Here is a 21455-nt window from a genome sequence, read left to right as displayed (position 1 = left end):
GGGAGAGGTCTGGATTCCACATCTGGGGGCCCTGAGTTACACTAGGAGTGTAAGCCAAGGCAAGAGGGCATTTTGATAGGGTCAAAGCAAGTCAGGATGAACTACTTCTAAGAGTCTTTAATGCACCTTGTCTTCACAGAACTCGCTCCTTTAGCACTGCCCAAACAGCAGTCCCTGCTGTTTTTTTTGTAATCCTGGGAAACTCTCCAGTGCCTACTGGATTAAATACCAGGGGCATAACCAATGACCAAAGTACACCAGACTTTCAATATTTGGCTTTTAATATTTGGGAACTAAACCAGAACTACAGTTCAACTTGAAATCTAGTATACATATACTACTAGGAATATATCCTGATCATCAGTATTATTTCCTGATAGTCTGTCATTTAAGATTAATCAGCTTTGACCTAGGGGATTATTTCATATGTTTTAATAATTTTGCTGTGTTGTGATATGTGTGTGTGTATTAGCTGTTTGGCATGGAAATCATCATAAGGAAATACTCTGTTCTCTCAAAATGATGCCTATTTGCATCCTGTGACCTAACACCTAAAATATTCTGATGAACAGAAGAAACTAATCTTCTTAGGAAGTTGGCCCGCTTATCTTGGCTATTTCATAATTTACTTTTACCATGGACCTTAACTGCCTGTCAAATCAGTCCCTCTAGGGCATAACTGATGCCAAAAATATATAGGTCAATCAATAATCAGGGAACTGGATCTCCACAATCATTTAACTGATTGTTTCAAAACTGCATCAGTGGCCTTGTCAGAGAGAGCCCCTGTAGGTTACTCAAGAAGAATTGGCTTCGCAGTATGCCTTTCTTTAAAGAGTTCTTCTCCCTTGAATTGTGGCCCTTTGGTCTGATTTTTCCAGTTTGGGTGATTTGTATAAGGTAAATGTCATCTTTAGTCATGAGGAACACTTGAGTCATCATATCTTGTGGAACTATCATGGTATTTTATCAAACAGAGACCAAATTAATAATGAAATAACCTGAGGTCATTATTGCTGACACTTATAAATGAAAAACCATTTGGGTTGAAGACACTATTCCCAACCTTATAGCACTTGGAATCTGATTTCATATAATCAGATCTCATGGATAATTCATGATATCCGGCTGTGTTTTATTTTAACCTATTAATATTAATGCTGATGTGTCCTTTTTGGTAAAGGATACCCTTTTTCCTTTTGCCTTTTTTCATGTCTAGCTGCAGCAGTGCGTATAATTAATGGTGAGCTGAAATAGTTTCTAGACTGTTGGCAATATCTAAGTGACAATAGCCCTTGTGACTGTCAGACTACTTCCCAGAAGCTCTGCAATCTTCCTGGGTTAAGTAGCTATGGAATTTGATCAGTATTAAGAATTGGAAGCAAATTCTATGGCTTGCTCTGTGACAGCCCAGAGACTGAGTTCCTCCTCTTCCTTGTTTTCTGAGAGGCAGGAAGATGACCAGTTGCCATTTAGGATTTTCCCTTTCTGTAAGAATCTCTTCTCTGCTTCTGATATTGGAGGGATTCACTGAGAACATCGAGTGTCCCTGCTGTTCTTCTCTCAAGAGGTTGTAAGGAGACTTACTCCAGCTGCCATGTGGATTGCATTGGCCCAGTTTCACGGGGAGAAAGAAATGAACAGAGACTATCAGAAATAGAAATTGTATATTGAGAACAGGTGGGCTGCAAACTTCTATAATCTCTCCTCTCTCGTGAGCTATTTGAAAATATACTTCAGGGAGGTCCTTTTCTTAGCCTTCACTGTGGACTTTCCTTTGAAGCCACCATCTGTGGATTGTACACTGTACAATATTGTGGATTTGTGTCATGGCAAGTCCCATCTTATTTGCTTTTTTCACTTGCAAAGAAGGGATTAGGGAGATGACAATGTGGTATAGTAATGGAGGTTGGGGTTAGAAGTTGCATGTGAATTTATTTTACTAATCAATTTCTTAATTTCTAAGTGATAACTGTAATTGTTGGAAATATGTTCAGGGATCAGGCAAGATAGTTAGTTAACTTAGTCTTTTTGACTTATTTTGTTAGTCCTTAAGTAGTTTGGCTTCTTTTGATATGTACATGGGACAGACAATGGTATTTTCAGTTTTAGGAAAAGACATTACAAAAAACGCATTTTTTACTAGCTGAGAATTATAGTAATATAACAAAACTCATGTACCAGATGAAGCTATTTTCCAGGCCAAATGAGATTTTTATTTGACAGTGTCCAGAATGTATGTTTGTGTGTTATTGTAGCTCAGCTCGGGGGCAATCTCAAATTGTTATATTCAGGATTTGTAGCACTCGCCAAAAAATAAAATTTTCTTTCCACTTTCTGAATAAAAAAAGAAATGGATAAGGGGATTAACAAAACAAACAAACAAACAAAAAAAAACCACATACACACACAAAAACCACCTGCTTGCTGAATATCACTTCCTGCCAACTATGGCTTTGCTAAGGAAACTATATGACTATATTACCAAAACTGTAAGCTTTGCACAGTAAGCAAACTGTGTTCACAGTAAAAAATCTTCATGATCTGTTGGTCATAAAAGCATAAGAATGGCCGTACTGGGTCAGACCAAAGGTCCATCTAGGCCAGTATTCTGTCAACCAACAGTGGCCAATGCCAGGTGCCCCAGAGGGAGTGAACCTAACAGGCAATGATCAAGTGATCTCTCTCCTGCCATCCATCTCCATCTGACAAACAGAGGCTAGGGACACCATTCCTTACCCATCCTGGCTAATAGCCATTAATGGACTTAACCACCATGAATTTATCCAGTTCTCTTTTAAATGCTGTTATAGTCCTAACCTTCACAACCTCCTCAGGTAAGGAGTTCCACAAGTTGACTGTGCGCTGCGTGAAGAAGAACTTCCTTGTATTTGTTTTAAACCTGCTGCCTATTAATTTCATTTGGTGACCCTAGTTCTTGTATTATGGGAATAAGTAAATAACTTTTCCTTATCCACTTTCTCCACACCACTCATGATTTTATATACCTCTATCATATCCCCCCTTAGTCTCCTCTTTTCCAAGCTGAAGAGTCCTAACCTCTTTAATCTCTCCTCATATGGGACCCATTCCAAACCCCTAATAATTTAGTTGCCCTTTTCTGAACCTTTTCTAGTGCCAGTATATCTTTTTTGAGATGAGGAGACCACATCTGTACGCAGTATTCGAGATGTGGGCGTACCATCGATTTATATAAGGGCAATAATATATTCTCAGTCTTATTCTCTATCCCCTTTTTAATGATTCCTAACATCCTGTTTGCTTTTTTGACCACCTCTGCACACTGCATGGACATCTTCAGAGAACTATCCACGATGTCTCCAAGATCTTTTTCCTGACTTGTTGTAGCTAAATTAGCCCCCATCATATTGTATGTATAGTTGGGGTTTTTTGCCCCAATGTGCATTACTTTACATTTATCCACATTAAATTTCATTTGCCATTTTGTTGCCCAATCACTTAGTTTTGTGAGATCTTTTTGAAGTTCGTCACAGTCTGCTTTGGTCTTAACTATTTTGAGCAGTTTAGTATCATCTGCAAACTTTGCCACCTCACTGTTTACCCCTTTCTCCAGATCATTTATGAATAAGTTGAATAGGATTGGTCTGAGGACTGACCCTTGTGGAACACCACTAGTTATCCCTCTCCATTCTGAGAATTTACCATTAATTCCTACCCTTTGTTCCCTGTCGTTTAACCAGTTCTCAATCCATGAAAAGACCTTCCCTTTTATCCCATGACAGCTTAATTTACGTAAGAGCCTTTGGTGAGGGACATTGTCAAAGGCTTTCTGGAAATCTAAGTACACTATGTCCACTGGATCCCCCTTGTCCACATGTTTGTTGACCCCTTCAAAGAACTCTAATAGATTAGTAAGACACGATTTCCCTTTACAGAAACTATGTTGACTATTGCACAACAGTTTATGTTTTTCTATGCGTCTGACAATTTTTTTCTTAACTATTGTTTCGACTAATTTGCCCGGTACCGATGTTAGACTTACCGGTCTGTAATTGCCGGGATCACCTCTAGAGCCCTTTTTAAATATTGGTGTTACATTAGTTAACTTCCAGTCATTGGGTACAGAAGCCGATTTAAAGGACAGGTTAAAAGCCTTAGTTAATAGTTCCGCAACTTCACATTTGAGTTCTTTCAGAACTCTTGGGTGAATGCCATCTGGTCCCGGTGACTTGTTAATGTTAAGTTTATCAATTAATTCCAAAACCTCCCCTAGTGACACTTCAATCTGTGACAGTTCCTCAGATTTTTCACCTACAAAAGCCGGCTCAGGTTTGGGAACCTCCCTAACATCCTCAGCCATGAAGACTGAAGCAAAGAATCCATTTAGTTTCTCCGCAATGACTTTATCGTCTTTAAGTGCTCCTTTTGTATCTCAATCATCAATGGGCCCCACTGGTTGTTTAGCAGGCTTCCTGCTTCTGATGTACTTAGAAAACATTTTGTTATTACCTTTGGAGTTTTTGGCTAGCCGTTCTTCAAACTCCTCTTTGGCTTTTCTTATTACATTCTTGCACTTAATTTGGCAGTGTTTATGCTCCTTTCTATTTGCCTCACTAGGATTTGACTTCCACTTTTTAAAGAAAGTCTTTTTATCTCTCGCTGCTTCTTTTACATGGTTGTTAAGCCACGGTGGCTCTCTTTTAGTTCTTTTACTGTGTTTCTTAATTTGGTCGTAGCAGTTGATTAGCAGCAGGAGATTTAAAAATAAACAACCAGTTTTGACATCTAGATATTATGACGTTGGGCCTGATCCAAAACCTATTGAAGTCAATGGGAAACTACCATTTATTTCAGTGGGCTCTGGTTCAGGTTCATTGTGTGGTTCTTCTAGATCAGTTAAATGGAAAAAAGAGCTTTTCATTGGACGGACAGACACGGATACATATTCCAGTACAAGGATTAGTGGAATTTTAAAAGACAGGATCAGTGGCATTTATGTGGTTTTTAAAAATTTTTAGATTCTCCATCATTTAGAATATTCTTTTAGAAACTTGTAGATTACATTTATTGTGCTTGTCTGTATGTAGATATTAGGATTAGCCATTTTTCATTTGGCTGAAGATAGATTGTTCTAAAAGTAAATCATTTGAATCATAGAATCATAGAATCATAGAATATCAGAGTTGGAAGGGACCTCAAGAGGTCATCTAGTCCAACCCCCTGCTCAAAGCAGGACCAATTCCCAGCTAAATCATCCCAGCCAGGGCTTTGTCAAGCCGGGCCTTAAAAACCTCCAAGGAAGGAGACTCCACCACCTCCCTAGGTAACGCATTCCAGTGTTTCACCACCCTCCTAGTGAAATAGTTTTTCCTGATATCCAACCGGGCCGTAAAAAGAACAGATCACCATTCCAATACTATATACAAGAAGTATGCTTAAATTTACAACTGAATCCCCTTTAGAACATAGATTCCCAAACTGTGATCCATGGAGCACTTCTTGGTGGTCTGTGGTGAGCTGGTAGGTCACATGGGATACTGCTTTCCACCTCATTATTTCCAGTTGTTAACTAGCACTAAAAGACAGCTAAAATACATTAAATACTTCTGTACTATTGCTTTTCCTTGTAAGCAATTGCTGTAGTTACAGCCTGGATGTTGTTATATCACAGGTGGGTGCAAACATGCATGTGCAGGGAGGTGTCCATGTGGCAATCTTTGTTAACGTTTGGTCCACACTGAAGAAGTTAGCAAATCCCTGTATTAGAGCAATAGTAAGGTGCAACTCTTTGAGGGAATCTAGACAGTTTGCTGCCTTAAAAAATGTTTTCCCAAATTAAAGGGAGAAATCCTGGTGATCTTATAATGTTTTTCTAAATCAATTTTATTCTTTATTTTCTTAGAGGAAAAGGCTCAAATTCTGCTACATTCTTTATAGCTGCAGAAGACCCTAACTGGGCACCTCTGGTGTGGCTCTTCTGCAGAACATTGTGGAAACAGGATTTGGGAATCTTGCAAAAGGAATCCAAATACCATGTTGGTGATGGAGTTCTACATATAAGAAAGCAGGGGAAAGGGCTTTGTATAGATTTGCGAGTACATCAATCCACCACCTTTCTCCCCCATGGAAGGACAGTGCATTGGCCGCAGGTGTCCTGCCAGGGCTACAGTAGTGCCCAGGGAGCAGGGGTGGCTCCAGGCACCAGCGCACCAAGCACGTGCCTGGGGCTGTAAGCCACGGGGGGGCGGCCTGCCAGTCGCTGTGGGGGCGGCAGTCAGGGAGCCTTTGGCGGCATGCCTGCGGGAGATCCACCGGTCCCGCGGCTGCAGCGGCAATTTGGCGGCAGGTACGCCAAAGCCGCGGGAATGGTTGACCTCCTGCAGGCACGCCGCCGAAAGCCGCCTGACTGCCGTGCTTGGGGTGGCAAAATACATAGAGCCGTCCCTGCCAGGGAGTGGCTCTGCTAATGTACTATGGTCCTGTGGAAAAGGGTGGGAAAGAATATTACGCTGCAGTGGAATATTTAACAACTTGGACGTAGCAAAAGTGCATTTAGAGAAAAACTCAATGAAATGCAATTCTTTTAATGTATTGCCATGTTTTTCAGTTCTGGCTATATTGAATCTAGGCTTATAGTGATATTGTTCTGTTAAAAATGACATAATTATTGGAGGTTTTAACTATATTTTATATAATGGGAAGAAAATGAGTAAGCAATGACATTTTCTCTATAAAGGTTTATCATACCAGGGAGGTGAAAATCAAACATCTCATAAATGGACAAAATAGATGCAGTCAGATGCAGCCTGTATAGTATTCATTTTATTGAAGGGCTCCAGGGACATGAGCAAGGAAACATAAAGAGCTCAGGAAAGAAAAACATCTGTAAAGGGGATTACATTTTTTCAGCTGATTCTAACAACATTGCAGCATATTCTTCACAGATGTTCTATAGTGTATTGTATTAAGTACTCATATTATCAGTTGCTTATTTTTTTACATTGGTTGTTTTTGTTCCCACTTGTAGATACTTTCGAAGTGATCTCTTACACAATTTCCTCTGGTGATCCTTATGGAAGATTCTCTATTGACCCTCAGTTTGGTATCATTCTCACCAAAAAGCAGCTGGACCATGAAACTCAGTCTCTCATTGTCCTTACTGTCCAGTCACAGTTAGGCAGCTCCCCTGTCTACAGTAGCACCCAGGTCAATATATCTGTGATTGATGTCAATGACAATCCTCCAGTATTTCTTACAGAATCTGATAAGATAACTATATCTTATAGTACAGTTCCTGGCACAGCTCTGTACATTGCTCATGCAGAAGATAAAGACAGTGGGCTAAATTCAGTAATCAAATATACTATTGCAAACAGGCAGTCAAATGCATTTACCATTGATCCAAGCCTTGGGGTGGTATATCTCACCAGGACTCTGTTCACAGATAAGCAGCATGAATACGCTCTCCACATAACAGCTGAAGATCACGGAACTCCTCCACTGAGTTCTCTGCTAAAGCTGACAGTGATTGTTGAAGAGCAAAAGATGGGCACCACCTTGACTTTTGAAAACTTGGTGTATCAAGTGGAAGTCAGTGAGACTTCTTCACTGGATGCCAAAATTCTGCAAGTAAAAGCCCACACACAAGTTCCACAGCACACTGCCTCACAGATGGTGTACTCCCTGGAGCCTAGCAAAGATTCTGCTGCATTTGGAATTGACCCTGTCACTGGCTGGATTTACCTCCGGAAATATCTGAACTATGAATTTACACAGATGTACAATTTTAGGGCCTTTGTCAGCAGCCCAGAGGACAGCTCAGGGCAAAATGCGAGTACATCAGTAATTGTTAATGTCCTGGATGAAAATGACAATTCCCCAATGTTCATGCGTGATCTTTATTTTTTTGAAATTGAGGAAAGTCCAGTTCCCCGAGGTGTGGTTGGTACCATCACAGCAGTTGACAGAGACTCAGGAAGAAATGGACAGCTTTCCTATTTCCTTTTGTCAGATGGAAAGTTTTTCAAGATTAATTCCAACACAGGTAGCATGTTATGAGTTGTAATCTCCCCATTATTTCTTTTAGAAAGAAGTCTTCCTCTAAAGGAATTAATGTAATGTGTGAAGTCCAGGAACTGTCATGTCTGTCTTGGGTCAGAATATGCATAATATGCAAAAAGTTGGGATGGAATAATCAGTGAAGAATAGGATAACCTAGAGGGTTTGTTTTTTCACTCAACTCAGTCATGGCTTTTCTTTGCTTACTCACTCATGAGTTTGTGTTTGATCTTAGAAAATTCGGGAGTATTAAATAATAGCTTCAGTAAATCATATGAAAAATTCCTAATTGTCTAGTGGTCGAGTAAGTTTGAAAAGAAATGATCAGCGATAAGCAAGAATGAAAGGAGTAGTGACATTTTAAAGGGAGCACATTTGTGAAAATCTTGAATAGTTATAGTTTAAAACCGTGAATTGAATATATCAGTAGTGTTGCAAAAAGAAAATTCTCAGAAAAGTTATGCACTGTAAAATGAATCCCAGAATGCTCTCACTAATAACCATTATCTCCAGTATGTTTTAGCAGTGTAGAATAAAATACTAAAAGTCATGCAGAAGGGAAGCCTTTAAGATACACGGTACTGTGAATATGCTGACTAGCAAAAGATTGCTTTGGCAATACAGATCTGCGATGTGAGATTCCAGCCCGTAAAATGGTGTAAACCCAGAGGTCAAAGGGCCCTTCTAGATACTTTGGAAATGTGACATCTCAAAATAAAACTACTGTTTCAAAGTAAAGTCTCGTATAATAAGCTTATAAAAGTTTAAAGGTAAACTGAGACAGGGAGACAAGTAACAGAGAAGGTCTTAAAATGTATAATATAACTCCATCTATCTGAAAAACAGGGGGACACTCAAAATCCTCACATACATGTGAGTGCAGTTGAGCAGCTGTCCGGAAGCTTGTATTAAAATTGACCACTGGGATCTCAAGCCTGAGAGTATGGTGAAGATTAGGTTTGCTGGTCATCAGAGAGAGTCTGTGTTGAGTTTCCTAACCCCGAAGCACAGAGAAGATAAGGTCAGCAGTTAAAGTCTGCACTTTAGGTTCTCCAATCTGGAATACAATGAAGAGAGGGCCAGATTTCTCCTTTAAAATAGCCAGCCTGCACAGTTGGCTAATGTTGTTTTATTGTGCAAGTTTGTGGGAGCCAGAGTGCAGTAAAAAGAGTGTAGTCTGACTCAGGGGTATATAAGTAAACTTTGATTAACTAGGTGTTTCAGTGGAATGAAGTTTAGTAAACTGGGATAGTACTCTATATACTGTAGTAGGCATATCAAATGACACAAGTGGTTAGTTTAAACTCTGCAGTGTATATTTCTATGAATTTTATACAGTCTATTAAGATTTCACTAATACAGTAAATACACTAATACAGTGCCTTCCCCCGCACCCCCCCCCTTTTTTTTTTTTGGTCCAACAGGTGAAATTATAAACTGGGTTGCATTAGACCACGAGCAACAAACTCACCATCAGTTGATCGTACTAGTAACTGACCATGGTGACCCCCGGCATAATGCCACAACAACTGCATATATCTTAGTTGCTGACCTCAATGATAATCAGCCTTACTTCCCTCAGATTCCATCTGGAAAAGAAGTAACCCTCAAGGTTTGTAGAACCTGTTTCAGTGACTTTCTAATCTGGTCAATCATAGTAGTACAGGATTTGTTTTGAGCACCATCTTGTGGCAAAAAGCTTGAATTGTAAATGAGACTTCCTTCCAAAGCTCAGTTCACACACCACAGAGTGTTGTGTTTAATGAAATACATGTGCTCTGAATGCTACATGAACATTGTTAAATCAAGTGTATTCTCTAAGTAAGACATGTCTTTTATTTCATGTGAAAGTTACATTGCCTGTTTCCCCTAGCATGACCTAATGAACAGCATATTCAGATTCAATTAACAGCCTGACATTTTAAGGTAAGTATCAAATAAACAACTTTTTAAAGAAAATTACTTCTAATGTATTATTTGCTTTTTATTATGGTATTAAATATCATAGGGCAAAAGGTGGGTAAGGCATTCAGGATTTGGTTTCATGTATAATATGGGCAATGTGAATGTATGAACAGTTGGAATTGAACTGTTTCAGGACTATTAGGAGATGACGATATATTGGTATTTTCTTTAAATTTGCATCTCAGGTTTAATTATGACCTCAGTAACAGGAGATATTAATGATTTCTGTAAAGAAAAGACATGCAAACAAATGAACTTTATTGGAGATTTGCTAGAAATGTATTAATTTAGCAGTATCTCTGAAATGTAGTTTATTTGCATTGACTGTAGCCATTTCTAGAATGGAAAGTGCTCCTAGTATATAAGTACTGAAATTAACTGTTTTGTGGTGTATGAATTCAATTATGATGCATCAATATCCTTTATAATATGTAAAGTGCTCTTGTAAACATATTATTTGATGGCAGGTTTTGGAAGGACAGCCAGAAGGTACACTTGTCACCACTGTGTTTGCAAAGGACCTTGATTTTGGAAACAATGGTGTAGTGTTATATTCAATATTGTCAGGTAAGAATTTATAATTGTTTTGCCCAATAGAAAGTGTATTAAAATAATGATAGGTCTAAGGGAGCCACTAAACATACAAAGTCTGGTTCCTGTTTACACTGAGGCTCAATTACGTAACTCTGGCAGTGACAAGGGGCTTTGAAGTCAGACTAGGTTTACAACCACTTTTGAGCTCCCTTTACACTGCCGTAGTAGAGGCCTCAGTGTAAGTAGTAATCTGGGTACCATATGACAAATAGGTCATACCAAAATATTTGTGGAGGCATGAGCAGCCAGCTTCCTTCCCATCACCCTCTGCCTCTTCACAGGGGTTTACTTGCTCCTCTGGCAAGTCACAGAATCTTCAGTTAAAAACAGCAGCTTCCCCAAGATTAGGACCATAATCATCCAATAGCACATAAAGTACAGAGTTTATCATTATGAGCAACTGTTTCCATTAAAGTACAGAGTTTATCATTATGAGCAACTGTTTCCATGATCAACTGAAAATTTTCCTGCTATAGGAACTGTTCACGACAATCTGATACAGGCATCATAAAAACATAAGAGCAGCCATACTGGGTCAGACCAAAGGTCCATCTAGCCCAGTATCCTGTCTTCCGACAACGGTCAATGCCAGGTGCCCCAGATACAATTAATAGAACAGGCATCATCAAATGATCCATCCCTGGTCATGCATTCCCAGCTTCTGGCAAACAGAGGCTAGGGACACCATCCCTGCCCATCCTGACTAATAGCCATTGAAGGACCTATCCTCCATGAATTTATCTAGTTATTTTTTGAACCCTGTTATAGACTTGGCCTTCACAACATCCTCTGGCAAAGAGTTCCACAGACCGACTGTGCATTGTGTGAAAAAATACTTCCTTTTGTTTGTTTTAAACCTGCTGCCTATTAATTTCATTTGGTGACCCCTAGTTGTTCTTCAAGTGATTGCTCATGTGCATTCCTCAGTAGGTGTGTGTGCTCGCCACGTGCACCGGTGCCGGAAGGCTTTAAGTCCACTCCGAGCTGACCTCCCCAGATGCCAGTGGCTACATATGGGTGCCCTCCACACTGGAGGCCCTGCAGGCGGCTTGAGACATGTCTCTCCTGGTATTGGCTGCACCGACCCCAGCAGCACCCTGGTCCACAGGCAAGCCAGCACTCCGACTGCCACAGTCGCCACCCAGGCAGTACCATTTGCGGTCGAGGGAAGGTTCCCGACGCTGTTCTCCGAAGAGTGACCACCTCGCTCACAGCCCACACCAGTCCCTGTTGACCCCCACCCGATTGTCTGACTGGGTGCTGAGCAGCAAGGAATCGAGGCACCGCTCCGCATCGAGGGAGCGCAGGCCTCAAGGTCAGAGCATGCCCCATCAGGACTGGGACCGACAGCACCAGAGGTCGCCGACTCTGAGAAGCCACTGTAGCCCCTCATGGTACGGGTGCCACTCACACTCTTTGCCCTGGTCAAGGTCCCCGTCATGGCACTGCTCCCGCATCCCTAGGCGTAGATCGCCGGCAACTAGCCATTGTGGATCTGCCCGACAGAGCCGTTCGCGGAGCAGCTGGTACAGACAGTACTCCTGCTCCTCTACACCGGACTCAAGGTCTCGAGCCCGGCACCGCTCACGACGTCACTACTCATCCCCATCCTGGGATAGCAGTCGTTCATATACCAGCGCAGCCTCCCCTTGGAGCCGGCAGTCAGCGAACCAGACAAGTCTGGCAGGGCAGCCTGCCCCAACAGTGCTACAGCAAGTGCAGTGGCACCAGACTCCCTGGCCAACGCCCTGGTACCAGTGGACCCCATGGGCTCCGACGCAGCCCGCAGTGGTGGCCTGCTCGGTAGCCGGAGCCTCAGACAGATCGTTGGCCTCCCTCTCTGAACCCCCCCAGGAAAGGGTAAGCAGGGCACTCTTCCCCAGCCCTGTGCTCAGAAGGGGACCAAGTGCTGGGAACTGCGGCACCAGTGGGGATGCAGAGCACCTCCCCTCCATCCTCATCTTCCTCTGATGAGGCCATCATGGTGCCTCCTCCTCCTGTTCCCCAGGAGGACACAAAAGACCACCAAGAGCTCCTGAAAATGGTGGCTTCAAGCCTCAGTTTACAGGCTGAAGAGGTGGAGGAGCTTTAGGACTTCCTCTTTGATGTCCTCTCAGTCATAGTGCCAGCCAGGGTGGCCCTCCCTCTCCATGAAGGGGTGGCAAAAATCTCCACTGCCTTGTGGCAGACCCCGTCTTTCTTGCCCCTCATATCTAAGAGGGCAGAGCGGAAGTGTTTCATGCCCACCAAGGGGCATGAATATGTCTATACTCACCCAGCCCCCAACTCCCTGGTGGTCGAGGCGGTCAACCACAAGGAACGTCAGGGCCAGCCCACTCCCACCCCTAACAATAAGGACTTGAGGAGGCTGGACTTATTTGGTAGAAAACTTTATTCTTCTTCAAGCTTTCAGCTGAGGGTGTCAGACCACCAAGCCCTACTGGGCAGATATGATTTTAACTTGTGGGGTTCAATGCCAAAGTTTATAGACTCCTTCCAGGAGCGTGATAGGAGTATAAAGCCTTGAGGAGGAGGGCACAGCTGCTGCCAGAGCAGCCCTTCAGGCAACCTTGGACACAGCAGACACGGCAGCAAGAACTATGGCCTGTGCGGTGTCTATGCGGAGGGCGTTATGGCTCCTCTTGTCCGGGTTGTCCAGCGAGGCACAGAGCTCCCTGCAGGACCTCCCCTTCGATGGAAAGGCCCTGTTTGCAAAGCAAACAGACGTGAAATTTCACAGTCTCAAGGACTCTCGCACGACCTTAAAGACTCTTGGTCTCTATGTCCTGGCCCTGGCCAGGACCAAGTTCAAGCTTCAGCAGGCCCCCAGCCAAGCCACCCACTCCCGATACGAACCTTCTTATAAAAAATCCAGAGATTATAAGAAGCATCCACAGTGGCAGTCTTGGCCTGTCCCCCAGCCTGGCCCCTCTAAGGGCAAGCAGGCGGGTAAGCGCCAATTTTGATGGGATGCCCAGGGACGACTTACCAGTCTGCACCAGGGATTCACCCAATCTACCCTTCTCCAACTGTCTCTGTACTTTCCTCGGACTGATGGGTCCTCAACACCATCTCCTGGGGCTATACCCTCCAATTAGTCTCTAACCCATCTACCCATCCTCCCTTCCCGTCTCTCTTTAGGGACCCCTCTCTTGAAAGCCTACTCAAGTAAGAGGTGAGGCGGCTCCTTCACCTGGGAGCCATGGAGGTGGTGCCTGCTGAGTTCAGATACAAAGGATACTACTCCTGCTATTTCCTTATCCCAAAGCGGGCCTCAGGCCCATTCTGGACCTGTGAGGCCTAAACCAGTACATGGTAAAACTCAAGTTCGACATGGTCTCCCTGGACTCCGTCATTCCCTCCCTGGATCCCAGAGACTGGTACGCCACCCTCCATCTCCAGGACGTGTACTTCCACAGTCACATATTCAAGGGCCACAGGCGTTTCCTCTGCTTCACGGTAGGACAGGAACACTGCCAGTTCACCGTCCTCCTGTTTGGCCTCTTGATGGCACCCACAGTCTTTACAAAGTGTATGTCTGTGGTGGCAGCCTACCTCAGCATTGGGGCGGGGGTGGGGGGGGGTCCAGATCTTCCCCTACCTGTAGCTGATCAAAGGCAGCTCCAGATCACAGGTACAGGACCACATAACACTCATCCCGTACACATGTACCACACTGGGGCTGCTGGTAAACAACAACAAATCTACATTGGTACCAGTACAACTAATAGAGTTCATTGACGCGATTCTCAATGCTACATTGGCCAGAGCTTCCCTCCTGCCAGACAGGTTTGAAACCTTGAGGGATCTTATCAGGGCGATTACGAGGTTTCCCAAGACAACTGCCAGGGCGTGCCTCCAACTCCTGGGTCGCATGGCAGCATGCATGTACGTGGTACACCATGCCAGACTCAGGATGCGGCCCCTTCAGCTCTGGCTGACCTCGACATTCTCCCAGTCCAGAGACACGTTGGACAAAGTCCTCACCGTGCCCAAGTCCATACTAACCTCCCTCCTTTGGTGGTCCATCCCGGAGAACATGCTCCGTTCAGGAGCTGCTCCCCAGCTATAGAGCTGGTGTCCGATGCATTGGACTTGGGGTGGGGAGCCCATGTGGGAAACCTCCAGACGCAAAGCCTGTGGTCCAAGCAGGAACTAGGTCTGCACATAAACGTCAAAGAACTCTGAGCGGTCTGTCTGGCCTGCGTGGCCTTTCGCCCGTGCCTTACGGGCAGGGTAGTCAGAGTTCTCACGGACAACACGGCCTCGATGTTCTACATCAACAGGCAAGGCGGGGCCCATTCCTCAGCCCTCTGCCAGGAAGCCCTCCGACTGTGGGACTTTCTGCATCACCCACAATATCAACTTGGAAGCCCACCACTTTCCAGGCATCCAGAACTCTCAAGGGATCACCTGAGCCAGGACTTCTCCTCCCAGCACGAGTGGTTGCTACACCCAGAGGCGACTCACATGATCTTCCGAATGTAGGGCACTCCCCAGGTGGACCTCTTCATGACCAAGCAGAACTGCCAGTGCCCCCGGTTCTGCTCCAGGAGGGGCCTGGGCAAGGGCGTGATTTCCAATGCCTTCCTTCTGTCCTGGTTCGCTCAGCTGCTATATGCTTTTCCCCCAATTCCGCTGATCAGCAAGGTCCTGGAAAAAATCAAGACGGACAAGGCTCGCGTCCTCATTATTTCCCCAGCATGGCCCAGACAACACTGGTACGGGACTCTTATGAACCTTTCCATTGCCCCCTCTCTCCCCCTCCGCCCATGGCCACTACCAACTCGCCCAGACCTCCTCTCTCAGGACCAAGGTTGCCTCCTCCACCCCAACCTTGCAGCTCTCCACTTCACAGCATGGTTGCTCAATGATTAGGCCAAGAGGAAAGGGCCTGCTCGGAGGGCATCCAGCGAGTCCTCCTGGAAAGCAGGAGGCCCTCCACGCGTCAGGCTTAACTGGCAAAATGGTCAAGGTTCTCTAGGTGGGCTGGTGCTCACGGCATCTCACCAGTGGCTACCCCACTCCAGCTTATACTGGATTACCTCCTTCATCTCAGAGCCCAAGGCCTAGTGCCCTCGTCTGTCAAAATGCATCTGGCAGCCATATTGGCCTTCCACCCACCCGTCCAGGGCCACACAGTATTTTCTCATGTCATGACCAGTCTATTCCTTAAGGACTTGGATTTCCTTACGTTAGGCCCCGGTTCCACAGTGGGACTTGAACTTGGTTCTGGCCAGGCTGACAGGGCCTCCATTTGAGCTGCTTACCACATGCTCCTGATCCCACCTTTCTTGGAAAGTAGCCTTTCTTGTGACAATCACGTCTGCTAGGAGGGTCTCGCAGCTCCGGGCCCTGACTTCCAAACCCCTGTATACGGTATTTCATAAAGATAAGGTCCAGCTCTGCCCACACCCTTCGTTCCTCCCCAAGGTGGTCTCTGCCTATCATATGAGCCAGGACATTATCCTTCCGGTGCTCTGTCTCAAGCCGCATGCGTCTAGTGAGGAGCGCCGTCTCCACATGCTAGATGTGAGACGGGCACTGGCTTTTTACCTGGAATGAACAAAACCATTCAGAAAGTCTTCACAGCTGTTCATTGCCATGGCTGAATGCATGAAGGGTCGGCCAATCTCCACTCAGCGGCTCTCCAGCTGCGTCATTTCATGTATCTATACTTGTTATGACCTGGCGGGAGTTCCCCTGCCACCGATTGTGAGAGCGCACTCGAGAAGGACGCAAGCCTCGTCAGCTGCCTTTCTGGCTCACGTCCCTATTCAGGACATTTGTAGTGCTGCTTCTTGGTCATTGGTCCACATGTTCACCTTGCATTATGCGATCGTCTCCCAGACCAGGAAGGACGCTGGGTTCGGCAGGGCAGTGCTCCATACCGAGTGTCTGTGAACTCCTACCCACTTCCAACAGATATAGTTTGGAATCACCTACTGTGGAATGCACATGAGCAATCACTCGAAGAAGAAAAGACAGTTACCTTTTCCATAACTGGTGTTCTTCGAGATGTGTTGCTAGTGTCCATTCCACATCCCGCTCTCCTTCCCCCCTGTTGGAGTTGTCTGGCAAGAAGGAACTGAGGGTGAAGGGAGCGTGCAGCGGCCCTTATACCGCACCATGGTGGCGCCACTCCAGGGGTCGCGAGGGGCTCTCCCCTATGGGTACTGCTAGGGGAAAAACATCCGGCACTGGTGCACGTGGAATGGACATGAGCAACACATCTCGAAGAACACCAGTTACGGGAAAGGTAACTGTCTTTTCTTGTGTTATGAGAAGGAGTAAATAATACTTCCTTATTTACTTTCTCCATACCAGTCATGATTTTGTAGATCTCAATCATATCTCCCCTTAATGGTCTCTTTTCCAAACTGAAAAGTCCCAGTCTTATTAATCACTCCTCATATGGAAGTTGTTCCATACCCCTAAACATTTTTGTTGCCCTTTTCTGAATCTTTCTGAATCTTTTCCAATTCCAAATATCTTTTTGAGATGGGGCGACCACATTTGCATGTAGTATTCAAGATGTGGGCGTACCATGGATTTATTATCAAAAGATAATCTGAGCAAACAATGAGGCTTGTGGTTTTTAGCTCAATTTTTACCCTTTGTTTGGCAATATGTTTGCCTGATACTGTTTGGCAACATAAAAATCTCTCAGAACTCCTACACATAGGAGATGGAATATGCCTTAGGACCTGATTCTTATTCCAGTGAAATCAATGACAAAGCTCTCCTAGAGTCAGACTTCAACAGGAGAAAGATTGAGCCATTAGTTGTAATCAGAGATAGAGATGTGTCCTTGTCTGTCTGTGTCAGACATAAAATAAGAAGAGAGCATCTAAACAATGAGAAAAATATGGCAGTTCCCTTGGCTATACCACATTATTTGTTCAAGACTGCAAAACGTGTTAAGAATAAAACTTTATTTCTGAAAAACTGTCAGTAAGGCGTTCACATTAGAATGCCATAACATTATTTTTTATACTCTGCTTTGTTTCACAGGATTTATGGAGTCAATGTCTTTCATGCTTAATATTTTAAATCTGTAATAATTGACACATAAAACATACCATTTGATTGAAAACAGGCTATGCAAGAAAACAGCTCTGATGTTTCCATCTGAGTTTTACAGTTTTTGATCTGTCATCTTCGCTTAACTAGAGCTCAAATCCATGCCTCAGTCAGTTTATACTTGTCAATATTATTTGGCACTTCAGAGTAAAGAACCAAAACTAAAGTATCCTAAAACTAAATTATCTCTCACTCTTAAGGAGAAAGGGAGGCAGTAATCCCTTCATGGCAAGGCAGAGGTTACTTATTATTATGAGCTATATTCCCCAGTATCTTCGCACTATACACCTCTACCTCGATATAACACGACCCAGTATAACACGAATTCGGACATAACGTGGTAAAGCAGTGCTCCGGGGGGGGCGGGCTGCGCACTCCGGCGGATCAAAGCAAGTTTGATATAATGCGGTTTCATCTATAACGCGGTAAGATTTTTTTGCTCCTGAGGACAGCGTTATATCGAGGTAGAGGTGTATTTGCCTTTGTAGAAGGAAAACACCCTAATCTCCATAAGGGCCCAGATGTTAAATCTGCTCTCTCCCACCGACAGACACTTTTTTAAATTAATTTTTTACAGCTGGATTGAAAATATTGCAGTTGTAATGTATTTGTGTAATAAGAATCAACACTTTTTATTAATCTGAAGGTCTGTTTTAATTGCATCTATTTCTCTGAAATAATACCTTTATTTGCTATTATGCAAAAAATAAAAGGTGCTAAGAACCCAGGTATACTCCTAAAAATATAGATCCAGATTGCCACCTCCTGGAGAGAGGACCAAAAGGGACTGAAAACTCCTGTATGTTGAACTATAGAGTTGTCAAGAAATTGTCCCTTCTAGTGCAGTAGAGAGTTAGAGGGCTGAAGAGAAGGTAGCAGTCAGGGCCTCCCAACCATGTGGACCAAGTCAGTCAAAGTAAAGGCCAGTCTGTATAGATGGCTGTCCCTCTATATAGCCCCACCTTCCCTTCAGTATCACAGAGGTTTCCCCCATTGGCTACACAGAGCAGCCTTGGAGAGAACTCAGTAATAATGCAAATTATTAAAATGGTTACTACCCCAACATTTAACTGTTTTTAGTATGTTACTGCTACAAATGTTAAAAGGTTAAATATGTTATACTCTGATTAGAAACCTTATTTAGTCAAATAAAGTAAACTCAAAAAAAGCCAGGCACCTCCCACCCCTCAACTGTGAAATTAGATATTTTGTCAGTGAACAAATCTAGAGGCATCTGACCTTCTCCGATAATACATTTGTATTACCTGGCTAATGGCATTTCACATCTAGATCTTTTTTTTCCACAGTGAAATGTGGTTTAATATTTAAAAAATAAGAAATCAAGAATTTAGTATTGAGATATTGTTCAGAAGATAATCCAGTACTAAAACATAATAAAGAAATATAGTCTGTATTAATGACTATGAGGACTACCTTAAAAACACAGGAATCAGTTTGGGATCTGCATGCAGATCCCAATGTTGTTTTCAACAATTAAGGCACTGTCCCAGGATCAATAGTTATGAATATCAATGTCCGCAGTGCAGCTTTCAAGTTCTACAGGGATTCAAGTCACAGAGTAATGTTTAGTGTTCTTAAGATCCTTAAGGAAATTCCCAGCTAAAAACAGATTAATTGGTGTAAAGGAGTTAATCAGAAATGTGCACCTTTATTTAAGGGAGGAAAACTTCTAAGGGATCATTGTAGTATACTCAAAAGACACAAATGTTAGCTTTGAAAATAAATGTTTCACTTTAAAACAAAAAACAAATCAAACCAAAACACCCTCAAATGCTAAAATCTACAGATGTGCATGATCATCCAATCACAATTCTTCTTCGAGTGATTGCTCAGGTGTATTCCACAGTAGGTGTGCGTGCTCACCATGTGCACCAATGCCGGAAAATTTTCCCTTAGCAGTACGCGTACTGGGGGAGTGCCGCTGCGACCCCTAGAGTGGTGCCTTTCTACCGCGCTAAAAGGGGAACTGCACGCTCCACCCACCCTCAGTTCCTTCTTGCCACTAGTGAAGATAGTCGGAACTTTGTGCTCCAGTTCTGCTGCAGCCTTTCTACTCAACCTTAGTGGTACCGTTCGTGGAATTGTTACTTCAGTTGTTAGAGTGGGCTCGGGGCATGCCCCATACCCCAGGCTTCAAGTCGTGCGACTCCTGTCGCCATTCTATGCCTAGGAATGACCTGCACGCTGAGTGTCTCCCCTGCTTGGGTGAGACTCACATCAGCAAACGTTGTAAGATCTGCAGGTCATTCAAGCCGCAAACCAAGAAGGAGAGAGACATTAGACTCCATGCTCTCCTGATGGAATCGGCGTTGGCCCCAACTCCGGCACACCAGGTGGACTTGGCACCCACCGCTGCATCGTCGGTGCGTAGCAAGGCCCCCTCTACCAGCCGGCACCGCTTCCCCTCCAAGAAACAGGGAAAGGGCCCTACTTTGCAGCAGCACTGAGACAAGGAAAGAGGGGAAACTGGTCCAACGTTGGGCAGAACCCCCCCAGGCTCAAGGCCTCCGACTCATGTTGAGTGTAGTAGCCCAGCGCCGTATGCCCGCACATCTCCACCAGTCCAAATGCCATCAACGCCGGAGGCGATGCAGGCTGTGAAAGACATCATGAGTCTGCTGGTTCCAAGCGCGCAGCCGGTGACAGCTTCCCGGTCTCAGGGCAAGTCCACATTGGGTGCCCATCAGACCTCTTCTGCGGGTCGCAGTTCCCGCTCCGAGGGCCGCTCCCCGCACCGTTCGGCGCGCAGCGACCGACCATCCAGCAGCTCGCGCCCTCCCTCGATGCTGACCAGGCCATCCCGGTCACCACCCGCACGGGAGTCTCGGGGACCCTCTATGCCGCCTGCCAGCAAGCACAGGCATCGAGAGAGGCTCCGGGAACGTTTCCCTTCACAACGCAACTACCGCAGCCGTTCTCAACGGGATAGATGTCATCGTTCTCATTCCAGTTCCTGCTCAACTAGACGTCGCGCTCGGGATTCCCTTCACGATGACTCGGCACCTGAGCACCAGAGCTCCCGCCACCGTCATGGGTACCAAAGTAGCACTTCAGGCGGGTACCGATCCTGAACGTCGAGGTCCAGGTCCCGAGGGAGGTGGCATTGCAGGCACCGCCACTCATACTGTTCCCGTGAGACCGTGCGCTCAACGGTGAGGTCCAGGTCCCGAGGGAGGTGGCATTGCAGGCACCGCCACTCATACTGTTCCCGTGAGACCGTGCGCTCAACGGTGACCTCGGCCTTGGGACCCAGCCGCCCATCCCCAGCCCACGCAGTGCAGTCGGGGCAACTACCGCCACCGGGCCCTCAGCCGGGTCAGTGGCAAGGGGCCCCATGGCAGGGACAGTGGTTCAGTGGGCACCGTGACCACTGATGGCCGCCCAGACCGGGGCCCGCTTGGTCGCCGGAGCGTCTCAGGCCCCATCAGCTTCGTCCAGCCATCTAAGAGACAGATCGGCGGGCCATGAGTTGGCGGACCTGCGCCTAGACTCTGATCTGGGGCTCGACCCGCCGGTACTGGCCGAGGCTCACGGCTCCGTGCCGGCCCTTTCCCCAGCAGCAGACGACACCATAATGGTGCCCCCACCATCAATCCCTCAGGAGGACTTTAAGGCGCACCAAGACCTGCTAAAGCGGGTGGCATCCAGCCTCCAGCTGCAGGCCGAGGAAATGGGAAATGGAGGGCCCTTCCGATTCCCTCTTTAACATGTTGTCCCCCTCGGCACTGGGCTGCGTGGCTCTGCCCCTGCAC

The 21455-nt window shown here is 45.1% G+C and overlaps 1 protein-coding gene across 1 annotated transcript in view; it reads left to right on the top strand.

Annotated features, from left to right (window-relative positions):
* Window positions 1-21455, top strand: part of DCHS2 (dachsous cadherin-related 2) — a 209046-nt gene that overhangs the window by 122563 nt on the left and 65028 nt on the right. Inside the window, exons 4-6 of the mRNA XM_034771520.1 lie at window positions 6938-8026; window positions 9465-9652; window positions 10473-10572. Of these exons, the coding sequence (XP_034627411.1) occupies window positions 6938-8026; window positions 9465-9652; window positions 10473-10572 (1377 nt within the window). The remainder of the gene's footprint in view (window positions 1-6937; window positions 8027-9464; window positions 9653-10472; window positions 10573-21455) is intronic.

Source organism: Trachemys scripta, chromosome 5, assembly GCF_013100865.1.
Source record: "Trachemys scripta elegans isolate TJP31775 chromosome 5, CAS_Tse_1.0, whole genome shotgun sequence".
Classification (NCBI taxonomy): Eukaryota; Metazoa; Chordata; order Testudines; family Emydidae; genus Trachemys; species Trachemys scripta.
This window is presented reverse-complemented; position numbering and strand designations above follow the sequence as displayed.